Source organism: Stegostoma tigrinum, chromosome 2 (genome assembly GCF_030684315.1).
Source record: "Stegostoma tigrinum isolate sSteTig4 chromosome 2, sSteTig4.hap1, whole genome shotgun sequence".
Lineage (NCBI taxonomy): Eukaryota > Metazoa > Chordata > Chondrichthyes > Orectolobiformes > Stegostomatidae > Stegostoma > Stegostoma tigrinum.
In genome coordinates this window covers 127,335,442-127,347,042 of record NC_081355.1, presented here as the reverse complement: position 1 = coordinate 127,347,042, position 11,601 = coordinate 127,335,442, and the positions used below count along the sequence as shown (strand labels likewise).

At 42.0% G+C, this 11,601-nt stretch overlaps 1 protein-coding gene across 8 annotated transcripts in view; it reads left to right on the top strand.

Annotated features, from left to right (window-relative positions):
• The first annotated feature begins 1,746 nt into the window (after positions 1 to 1,746).
• Positions 1,747 to 11,601, top strand: part of znf438 (zinc finger protein 438) — a 253,656-nt gene continuing 243,801 nt past the window's right edge. For 3 of the 8 annotated variants that reach the window (XR_009442880.1, XR_009442881.1, XM_048548874.2), the window contains exon 1: positions 1,763 to 1,895. Coding sequence is in view for 3 of the 8 variants with exons in the window: in XM_048548874.2 (XP_048404831.2) it covers positions 1,793 to 1,895 (103 nt within the window). In the remaining 5 variants the exon portion in view is untranslated. Of the gene's footprint in view, positions 1,896 to 2,599; positions 2,702 to 8,374; positions 8,465 to 8,886; positions 8,940 to 11,601 lie in introns of those variants that run through there. The other 5 variants (XM_059639208.1, XM_048548865.2, XM_048548856.2 and 2 more) reach the window with 5 other exon arrangements.

Sequence of the window (11,601 nt, the reverse complement as noted above, 5' to 3'; positions counted from 1 at the left end):
AACAGGTTAGGGAGCCGGGGACGGGCTGGGCTGGTTTTGGGATGCAGTGGGGGGAGGGGAGATTTTGAAGCTTGTGAAATCCACATTGATACCATTGGGCTGCAGGGTTACCGACTCCCACAGCTACCTGGAATACATCTCTTCCCACCCACCTTCCTGTAAAAATTACATCCCCTATTCCCAATTCCTTCGCCTCCGCCGCATCCGCTCCCAGGATGAGGCATTCCACTCCCGTACATCCCAGGTGTTCTTCAAGGACCGCAACTCCACCCCGACAGTGGTCAAGAACGCCCTCAACCGTGTCTTCCACATATCCTGCAACTCATCCCTCACACCCCGTCCCCGCAATAACTGCCAAAAGAGAATCCCCCTAGTCCCCACATACCAACCCACCAACCCCCGGATACAATGCATCATCCTCCAACACTTCCGCCATCTACAATCCGATCCCACCACTAAAGACAGTTTTCCAACTCCACCCTTGTCTGCCTTCTGGAGAGATCACTCCCTTGTCCGCCTCACACACCCCTCCAGCCCCACCACACCTGGCACTTTCCCCTGCAACCGCAGGAAGTGCTACACTTGCCCCCACACCTCCTCCCTCACCCCCATCCTAGGCCCCAAGATGACTTTCCACATCAAGCAGATGTTCACCAGCACATCTACCAATGTGGTATACTGCATCCGCTGTACCTGGTGTGGCTTCCTCAACATTGGGGAAACCAAGCGGAGGCTTGGGGACTGCTTTGCAGAACACCTGTGCTCGGTTCGCAATAAACAACTACACCTCCCATTCGCGAACCATTTCAACTCCCCCTCCAATCCCTTAGACAACATGTCCATCCAGGGCCTCCTGCAGTGCCATGATGATGCCACCCGTAGGTTGCAGGAACAGCCACACATATTCCGCTTGGGAACCCTGCAGACCAATGGTCTCAATGTGGATTTCACCAGCATCAAAATCTCCCGTCCCCCACTGCATCCCAAAACGATCCCAGCTCGTCCCCGCCTCCCTAACCTGTTCTTCCTCTCACCTATCCCCTCCTCCCACCTGAAGCCACAACCCGATTTCCTACCTCCTGACCTCATCCCGCCCCCTTGACCTGTCCGTCCTCCCCGGACTGACATATCACCTCCCCACCTGTACTCTACTCTCCATCAATCTTCTCTTCTGTCCATCTTCAGTCCGCCTTCCGCCTTTCTCCCTATTTATTTGCTAACCTTCTCCCCATCCCCCTTTTCTGATGGAAGGTCTAGGCCCGAAACGTCAGCTTTTGTGCTCCTAAGATGCTGTTTGGCGTGCTGTGTTCATCCAGCTTCACATTTAATGTTTTCAGTGCAGTGACTGTTATTCAGAACCTTATGGAATTCAAACTGTGCTAAACCTGTGAGCCAGAGAACTGCACGTATGAAATAAAAACACAAAGCATTTAAAAAGCCCAAGTCAAGTGTCCTTCTGGACTTGAAATGTTAACTCTCTCGCCGTCTGCAGAGACAGTGCCAGACCTGCTGAGTTTCTCCAGCACTTGTGTTCTATTTTTCAAAATCAAAACCACGGTCATACAAAAACTTATGAACCAAAAGTAAGGTGCTCCCTTGGTTGGGGTGTTGTGATTGTGCTGCTCCAAGGTACAGTTTAGAGCCTGATGCTGAGTGAGTAGCAGTAGGCTCCTTGCCTGCAGCCTAGGCCTGGCCTGTTGGGGTTGGGGGGGGGCCGCCCCGCTCTTCTCCTCTCCCATTGGAGTTCATGGACGGAGTGAAAGAAGATGGCGGCGCCCAGCTAGAGCCGATCATGGCGGATGCCTCAAGGTGCAAGCACAGAAAACAGGCGAACCCGAGGAGAAAAAACGGTCAGTCGGATTGCATTTTCACTCCTATCCCCCATCAGAGAGAAGGTACGAACCTTCCCGAAGTTTGCCCCGGTCGGAACTTTCTGATTTCTCTTTAAATATAAAAAATAAGTATGTTCGCTTCCACCCGACTGAGGATGCGGTTTCGGTTTTGATTTTTTTTGCGGGGGTGGTAATAAAATAAAACGGGAAAGAAACAAGCGGCTCGGCCTGCCGGTGCTTTTTGTGGCGTCGTCTGTCTCTTTCTGAAGACGACCTTCCCTTTCGTTTTGTTTTGAACCCAAAACAGAAGAAAACAAAAGCGGTCGCTTGCTGCCAAACGGGGCACTTCCATGCCGTTGGCCGGCGATTGTGGCCGCGGTGAGGCGGGCCTTGTGTAGCGGGACAGGGAGGGAAGCCTGAGGATGGCCAGCCTGGGCTGTCTGTCGGGCCGGCTCCTCCTGACTTCCCGTGTGCATGTGTCTGTTCGGAGGAGGGGAGAAGCTGGAGTTTACAGCTCTCACCGGCCCCGAACATTTTATTCCATTACGGGCCAGCGTGGGCGTGTGACGTGCAGCTGCAGCCGCTCTGCAGCGTCTCGACTCCTAAAGGGTTTCTCACGGTTTTCTCTGAACTCACAGCCTTTGCACTCTGAAGACAGTTCATATGTGTGCGTGTGTTCTTTTCTCTCCCCGAGCCGACAGCTGAACTGAATACGGATAAATGGCTTTTTGTGTTTAAATTCATTGACAGTATTGGCGGTGGGGTGGCTGAAATGACAACTGGAATGGGGTGAAGTTTTCATGCCCTACGATTCATGAATGCAGGGCCGCTAAGTATTGGCCCCTTCTTCCAAATTTACCAATCTGAATGTATGTAACACATAAATCTGAAATTGTTTTCGTTATTGATTTGCCACCTTTGAGTATATATAGTGCTGAAAACGTGCTTGCCTCGACCTTAAAACTTTACAAATAATACTCACGGTTTAGTCACCTTTCTGTATTTAGTATTGTATAGGTAGAAGATGCTGTTGCCAGCAATGAAAAGTGAATATCTCAAAAACAAACTACTATCTTATTATCAATTATTTACAGTTTAATTCCTTGTTCGGATGCGCCATTTATACTATGCTGGTAATAACACTTGTGGCTCTTATGGGGAGGCAGTGGCCAAATGGTATTGTTACTGGACTGTTAGCCCAGCGACCCAGATAATGTTCTGGGGCTAAAATTGTATCAGAAATAATAGGAACTGTAGATGCTCTAAAATCCGAGATAACAAGGTGTAGAGTTGGATAAACACAGCAGGCCAAACAGCATCAGCTTCTAAGATGCTGCTTGGCCTGCTGTGTTCATCCAGCTCTACACCTTGTTATCTTTAAGGTTTTGGGGACCCAGGTCTGAATCCTGCCATGGCACGGGGGTGAAATTTGAATTCAATAAATGAATCCAGTGTTGATTGTCAGGAAAAACCCATCTGGTTCACTAATGTCTGTTAGGGAAGGAAACTGCCATCTTTACCTGGTCTATCTTATATGTGACTCCAGACCTGCAGCAATGTTGTTGACTCTTAACTGCCCTCTGGGTAAAACAGCAGAATTATAGATCGACTGGAGAGTTGGGCAGATAAATGGCAGATGGAGTTCAATCCGGGCAACTGCGAGGTGATGCATTTTGGAACATCAAATTCAAGGGCAAACTATACAGTAAATGGAAAAGTCCTAGGGAAAATTGATGAACAGAGAGATCTGGGTGTTCAGGTCCATTGTTCCCTGAAGGTGACAATGTAGGTCAATAGGGTGGTCAAGAAGGCATATGGCATGCTTTCCTTCATTGGGCGGGGTATTGAGTACAAGAGTTGACAGCTCATGTTGCAGTTGTATAGGACTTTGGTTTGGCCACATTTGGAGTACTGTGTACAGTTATGGTTGCCACATTACCAAAAGGATGTGGATGCTTTGGAGAGGGTGCAGAGGAGGTTCACCAGGATGTTGCCTGGTATGGACGGTGCTCGCTATGAAGAGAGGTTGAATAGATTAGGATTATTTTCATTAGAAGGACGGAGATTGAGGGGGGACCTGATTGAGGTCTACAAAATCATGAGGGGTATAGACAGGGTGGATAGCAAGAAGCTTTTTCCCAGAGTGGGGGACTCAATTACTAGGGGTCATGAGTTCAAAGTGAGAGGAGGAAAGTTTAAGGGAGATATGCGTGGAAAGTTCTTTACGCAGAGGGTGGTGGGTGCCTGGAATGCGTTGCCAGCGGAGGTGGTAGACGCAGACACGTTAGCATCTTTTAAGATATATTTGGACAGGTACATGGATGGGCAGGGAGCAAATGGACACAGACAGTTAGAAAATAGATGACAGGTTAGACAGAGGATCTTGATCGGCGCAGGCTTGGAGGGCCGAAGGACCTGTTCCTGTGCTGTAGGTTTCTTTGTTTCTTTGTTTAGGAATGGGCAATGAATGCTGCCTAGCTAGCAGTGCCCACAAACTGTGAATTTAAAAAAAAAACTCTCTCTTATTTTCCAACTATGTATTGCAAATTATGTTTTGGATGTAAACAACAGATTGGATTTTGGCAACAATATTTCTGTTGCCTGCATATATGCTTAGATTTTTGGGATATGTAATTTGGTGGCATTTTCATGATCATAGATTTTGATAACGATTCTGAGGTTGATATTTAGTTACAACTCAATCAATTTTATCACTGGTATTGATATAATTTAAGTTCACAGAATCATCTTTTAGGTGAATTTGTATGCTCATAGCAGTTGGTTACTGAATGACACGTTAAAACAAACTTAAGGTCTTTCATCACTAAAATGTAATTATTTTCCATCGATCTGCTAGTAGTTCTTCTGTTTATTTTTGTTGATTTATTGATATACTAGTCTAAAACAATTGCAGTTAAATATATCTGACTTAGATATTGTGCAAATTGAGCTTGTTTTGATAGGATACTTCTGGGAACAGTTTGTGGAAAATAAATGTGTGGATTGTCTTATGAGGATAAGTTGGACAGACTAGGCTTGTTTCACTGCACTTTAGAAGAGTGAGGGCTGACTTGATAGAAGAATCCGAAATGTCTTGATACTGAATGGCCTTGACAAGATGGATGTAGGCATTTGAATCTTGGGATATGGGCATCACTGGCTAGGCTGGTATTAATTGCCAGTCCTTTGCCCATGAAAATGTGGTGGTGTAAGTTCAATGGCTACAGCCTATTTGGTGTATGTGTTCTCAAGGACTGTTAGGGGAGTTGTTTCAGGATTTGTATATTTAAGACTGAAATAGATAGGGGAATCAAGTTATGGGGCAAGGGCAGGAAAGGGAATATGAGAAATCTCTGATCAGCCATTATCCTTTTGAATAGTGGAGCAGGCTTGAAAAGCCAAATGGCCAACTCTTGTTCCTATTTGTTACAGTCTTATAGAAACATTCTTAGTCTGTGAAAGCAAAGATTATTGGTACAAATGGGAAGATGGAATTTGAACATACGCAGATCAGCCATGATTTTATTGAATGGCAGAGCAATGGTTGTTATCTATTTTGTATTGTTCGCAAATATCTTAAGTGTGCCCATTAAGGAGAGTTGAGCTTGAATGCTATTGTGCATCTTTTTGAAGTTAGAATATACACGAAGAGGCAATTCAGATACAGTTGGAACGTATGTAGCTCAAAAGTGCGAATAAAACAATTAATATTAAGGTAAACAATTTCAAGGAAGTTTGAGGCTCTATTGTGTTTTTACTTTATGGTAATACATCGCTTTTGTTTTGTGGCAGCATTAAATTTTGAGAGATGTCTGAAACATGTAGAATCATAAATTTCATTTTTCATTAAAGTAGGGGTCTGGATAACGGAATAGATTGGATATTAACTATGGCTAATGAGATGGAAAATTCCCTTGGAAGGGCCCAATATAAAATTAATTTGGACTGTCTTAATCTGTTGAGTTGTCCCGCAGCTCAAAGTTGCAGCCAGTTGCCATGATTTGGCCTTATAATTTAGAATGATTTGTGTAAAATATGGGTCAGGAAACATAGGACTGGTGCAGTAAAAATGTTCTTTTGAGCTCAGTGTTGGTGCCTGTAGTGCAGAGTGGAGGACATTTTTGTGCTCCCTGAATTCCACAGTATTCACTTTTACCTTGGGTATTTAAAAATAAAACCTGAAACTAAATAAAACTATTTATATATTATGTTGAAACTAAAACTGAGATACTGCAATACTGCACCTGGTGCATTTTATGATCTAATCCACAAGGGACTGTCGTGTTGGAATGTGACGATAGTGGAATTCAGTCCAGTCTGAAAATCTCATATCGGGCTTAGGATGTACCAGGGCTAATTAGCTGTATCAATGGCATCCAATCTGCTTTGACAGTGATGCCCTCATCCCAAGAATGATTTTAAAAAATGGAGTGATCATGTATGTGTTTGTGCAGTCATTCACCGCAAGGGAAATTCCTAAATTTGTCTTGCTTATTGAAGTCAATTGATGAGTAGAGGCTAGACATGTCCCTAGAAGATAGAAAACTTTCTGGGCTAGTTACCCTGGGATGTTATTAATATCTCCAAACCAGGAATAGTCTGCATCACGAAAAAAAATTTGAAATTGAAAAGAATTCAATATTTGATTTAAGCAGCAATTAAGAACCACAGATGCAATGGCTTAATTGGAATTTTATTTTTGAATGTGGATAAATGACCTAAACTACACAGCAGAAACTGTTTTCATAATTTAGTTGTTGTATAATTTAGACTTTTTTTCTCACTCTATTGATATATTTAACGGAAATCAAATGAAATTCAACTCCTACACATTGCCAAGCGGATTTGTGCGAACCACTGACATCAGTGTAATAGTAATATTAATATTGTCAGCTGCTGTTATGACCAGAGCACTGTGGTGACAATAGGATTTGTCTTTATCTATGCAGTTCTGGTTGCTGTGTTTTTGGTCTCTGTTTTTGATCAGGGTTTAAAAAACTGTGCTGCAGTTTACATCCTTGGGATCATTCACAGATGCAGACGAAGGTTGCATTCATTTGAAACCTAGACATGCTTTTCTTTCCTAAACAACACATACTGTCTGAATGCATAGTGAAATTGAATTCTCTGTCTTCCTGATCTGGCCCTGGAGACCATTAACATGATGAGTTCTTTGAGGATGGGTCATGTAGACTCCCTGCTGGTATGAACATAAGTTTGATCTCTGGTCTTTTATCCTCTTAAGTGATGGCTTTGCAGCTCTGGTTTTTGAGAAAATGATCACTATTGGCCAGCACACAGTACATACAAACACCATACAGAGAAAGGAGAGCTGGCATTTAAAGTCTCTGTAAACCTGGCTTTCGCAAGACTTTGTAATGTCTTAGTTCAGACAATATGAACATTTCATGTGGGGAGAGGGGGTGTGAGAAAACTTATTTTGCTGTGATTTTCCACCTACAATAAAATGATGTTTGACTGCAATGAATGTTTCAATCTCTGAAACAGATATGTGAAATGGAAAAGGCACAGTGATGTGGAACAAAACAGAAAGTGCTGGTGAAAATCAGTTGGTCTAGTAGCATCTGTAGAGACAGCAACAAAATTCAATTTTTGAGCCAAGTGACTCTTCGTCAGAACATGCAAATGGTATGTTGTGAAGCGAGTTCAGAGCCATAGTTCCCTCTTTGGGAGTTTGTATTTCAACCATTCATCTAAGTAAAAGCCAAGATAACAAAGTGTGAGGCTGGATGAACACAGCAGGCCCAGCAGCATCTCAGGAGCACAAAAGCTGACGTTTCGGGCCTAGACCCTTCATCAGAGACGGGGATGGAGTGGGGGTTCTGGAATAAATAGGGAGAGAGGGGGAGGCGGACCGAAGATGGAGAGAAAAGAAGATAGGTGGGGAGGTAGGGAGGGGATAGGTCAGTCCAGGGAAGACGGACAGGTCAAGGAGGTGGGATGAGGTTAGTAGGTAGGAGATGGAGGTGGCACAAGATTTCACAATAAGAGATGCTCATCAGATCAGATGAGATGGTTGTTGGTCCGTGGTACCGTAAAATTTGCAGACCTTTCACATATTGACCTTGTAAAGTAGTGTAGACATTTGGGATATCTACATAAATGGAACCAATTCAAAACTTTTCAGTTCCACCTCCAGAGGTTCTGTTCACTTATTGTACTCTTTTATAATGCAATCTATTTTCTTCTATTCTGTGAAATGTCTGTTATATTGATTCGTGGTAAACACAGTGTGGGAAAATAATCCTGACAGTTAGCACATCCGTTTGCTTGGAAATGCATGTTGTTGGAAAATATTGTCTGATTACAGTTCCTTGACAGATGCAGCATTTCGGTAAATTCAGGTCTAAGCCAGTCAGTGAAACTGAAATTGAGAGCCCTTTCTTTGTTGACAGAGTGTATTAACTACTCAGTCATTTAAAATTTTGTTTTTCTATCTGGAAGTGTTATCACACACAACTGAACTGCTTTCCCACCAGCAAATTACTGTGATTCTTTTTTTCCTTCTTATTTTCTTCCAGGAAAACGTTCCTATGGCCAATTGTGTATGAACAAGTGAAGGGGTAGGGAGAAAAGCAGGGGACAAGATCAAAATGGAGTTGGAAGAGGAAGTAAAGTATTCCATCCATTCATTTTGTTTTTAACTATCAACCTTCTGTGTAGCCAATTAGATATTTACAAGCAAAGGCCTTTATAGGCAATGAACACCATCGAAGTGAGGAAGGGATAGGGATAGGGAGAGCAGGAACGGGTTAAATCAAAATGGAATTGGAAGGGGAAATGAAGCAGTGTATTCCCTGCGGTGCCCACCTCTGTCTGTTTCACCTTTAAATCTACCCAGTCAATTCCTCATTTCTTTTCCCTGCCTAGTCAATTAATCAATTATCCCCAATCACCTTAACTACTTGTTATATTAATAGATTCCCCCTCTTTAAGCAAAATCTTTTGAAGATGTGGTGATAATCCTTAAACAAAAGTAAGTGTTTTTTTACCACCTACAACATTTTAAGATTAACAAAATATATTTTTCCAGATTCTGTACAAGACTACACTTTCTTCCTTTGAACAAAAACGAAGTTTTAATCAGTAAGTGACCCAAACACACACTGACTTTTTTCTTTTTATTTTAACAGCTCCTCACTGCCATTGGGTTCTTTGAGCCCTCTGATAATTTGTTGGAGCAAGTACCTTTTTGTTGTGAAGCAGTATGACAACTTATGACTTACATCAGCCCAGTTTATTTTGGGAATCTCTTTACCTAACATTGTCTTTGCACAAGTAATTTCAATCTTCACCCTTTTCTCAGTGATGCTGTTAGTGAAATGTTTAGTATCTTAAAGTGAATAGTTTTCGCATAGCATAATGAACAGAATTTTCTAGGATTGTCCCTCACAAAAGTTTTCCTTTAGAAAATTGGATAAATAAACCCCTGCTTCCCTGGTTTCTACTCATGCCAGTGTTTCAGCAGCTAAGATACTGAACTACCATTTCAATTTTTTCATGATATTCCAGGCCAATGGACAACATTTATTGTTACTATCCATCAAGAATACGTCTTTTGCTGTACCTGAAAAGCAAACTTAAAGATTGGCATATGTAAATTTTGTTGAAAAGGACTAGATTAATTTCCTCTGGGTCATGCAAAGCTGGAAACCCAAGCTTGCAGTTTTCTGCATTTCATTTCATAAATGTAATGTTTCACTCGAGACTTCATCAACAGTTGCATGTTTCTTCATAATACTCAGTTTCAATATGTTATAATTGACATGCAGTCTTGTTTGACTGCATGTTCAGTTTAACTGTGCAATCAGACTTCTTACAGTGTGGAACTGGAGGAACACAGCAGGTCAGGCAGCATCAGAGAGCAGTAAAGGCATGGTTTTGGATTGGGACCCTTCATCAGTCCTGTTGTGTTCCTCCAGCACCACACAATTGACTCTGACTCCTGCATCTGCAGTTCTTGCCATCTCCAATCAGACTTCTTAACTGGTCTGTGATTTGCCTGGATGCAAAATCATTTTTCTCCGAGGAGCCCGATTTATCTAGATGAAGTTAACACTGTCCAAGTGAAACTGTTGACCCAAAGTCACTCCTGACGTATTCTGCTTTTGGTATAAACTCATGTACTTAATGACCCTCAAAATCTGATTTTCAGTCTTCAATTCTCTTTTTAGTTTATTGGTCATCTATTACTCTAATTCTGTAGACCCCACCCCAAAAGGAAATCACCAATGTGTGTTATAAAGCTCTCTGCCAACTTACCTCTGATATCAGCCCTTATTAGGTCTGCTTTGAGCCGAACACAGTCTACTTTGTTGAACTGTGAAATACCATACTGTCACTACATCATCCAACTCATTGTCGTACTTGTTTAATTTTAGTAGCTCCCCTTCTGGATGACTGGCTTCTTTAAGTAGTCAAATATATATTCCTTTGAAATTTTTCACCCTTTAAAACTGTGTCTTTTATTTTGTTTGACTTACATTTTTAGAAGTATATTAAGAGGTAAGATATTCAAGATCACTTTTGCCACCATAAATAAATCTACACTAGTATCTTAATCACCAAGTTTCTCTTAAAATCCTGTGCCATGGTTTTAGCCGTAGATATTTGATAAGGTGCATGTTTTCTTTGCAAGTACTGTGTGGAGCTGCCTGACCCCTATCTGATACCTCCGCATATACCCAAATTCTTTGCAGCTCTCTAGGTTTATTTTTGGCGTCCTTACCAACTTACAAACTTGTATTTGTTAGTTGCTATCAACATATCTTGATCATTTGGGCACCTTTGTGTTGTGGTGTTCCCACCATATTCCATAGTTGTTTTATTTATCAAACTACAAACTCTACTTGCTGCCCCCACCTTATTCTTGGTAGATAGACTGCACGATTTCTCCGTCTGTTGAAACATTCCTTCTGCAAATTTGTTATCTTTTCCTTGAGCTGTTATCACTTCCAGGTCCAGAACTTGTGTGTTTTCTGGCCTCTACATTTGGTCTTACCTCCGGTCACTGACCTATTACTTAACAGATGCTTCGATTTGCTGGCTTTCCCTGCCTCCATATAGTGGTGACATTGCTTGTTCTTCCACTCTTCTTCCACCATAGTGTCAACTCTGGGGAAAATACCCTTGTCCTAGCTCTCTGCATCATTTTCCCCTTGTTCACTATGGCCATAGCCTGGTCCTTTATAATTATAAGGATATATGTGTACATGAAATGCCTTGTGCTTCATCACTGTTGAAACTCATTGAGATTTTGTAGTTATGTAATCAGTGCTAGTTAGTGCTAATGCACCTTAACAATTTGTTGGCCACTGTAAAATTACATTATCTTACCCAGACCTTTCCATTCTTACAACACTTCTGTATTGCCAAGTGTTTGGATAAGAATTTATTTATGATGGCCTTATATGATGCTGCACCCTTGTCCTTGTACGCAAGGCATTCAAGTGCTCAGAAAAAGTGAAGCTAATTGTACATCTTCCAAAGTTGAGGATGTTAATTGTTGATGAAGGAATTCTTGAATTCCTCCAGAAATTCAATTGATTTACAGTGGAGACCAAACTATTTAATGATTTCTTTGCATAAACTTCCCTTGCCAAGGCAGTCACAAGTTTGCAACTCTGTTGGTCTGTATTTATGAAGCATGTCATCTATTATTGTGATTCCTTCCAAACAATCTGTTACTAAAGAGTCTACGTGCTGCAGAATTCATTACCACAATGCCCATAGTTGCCCACATTAAATT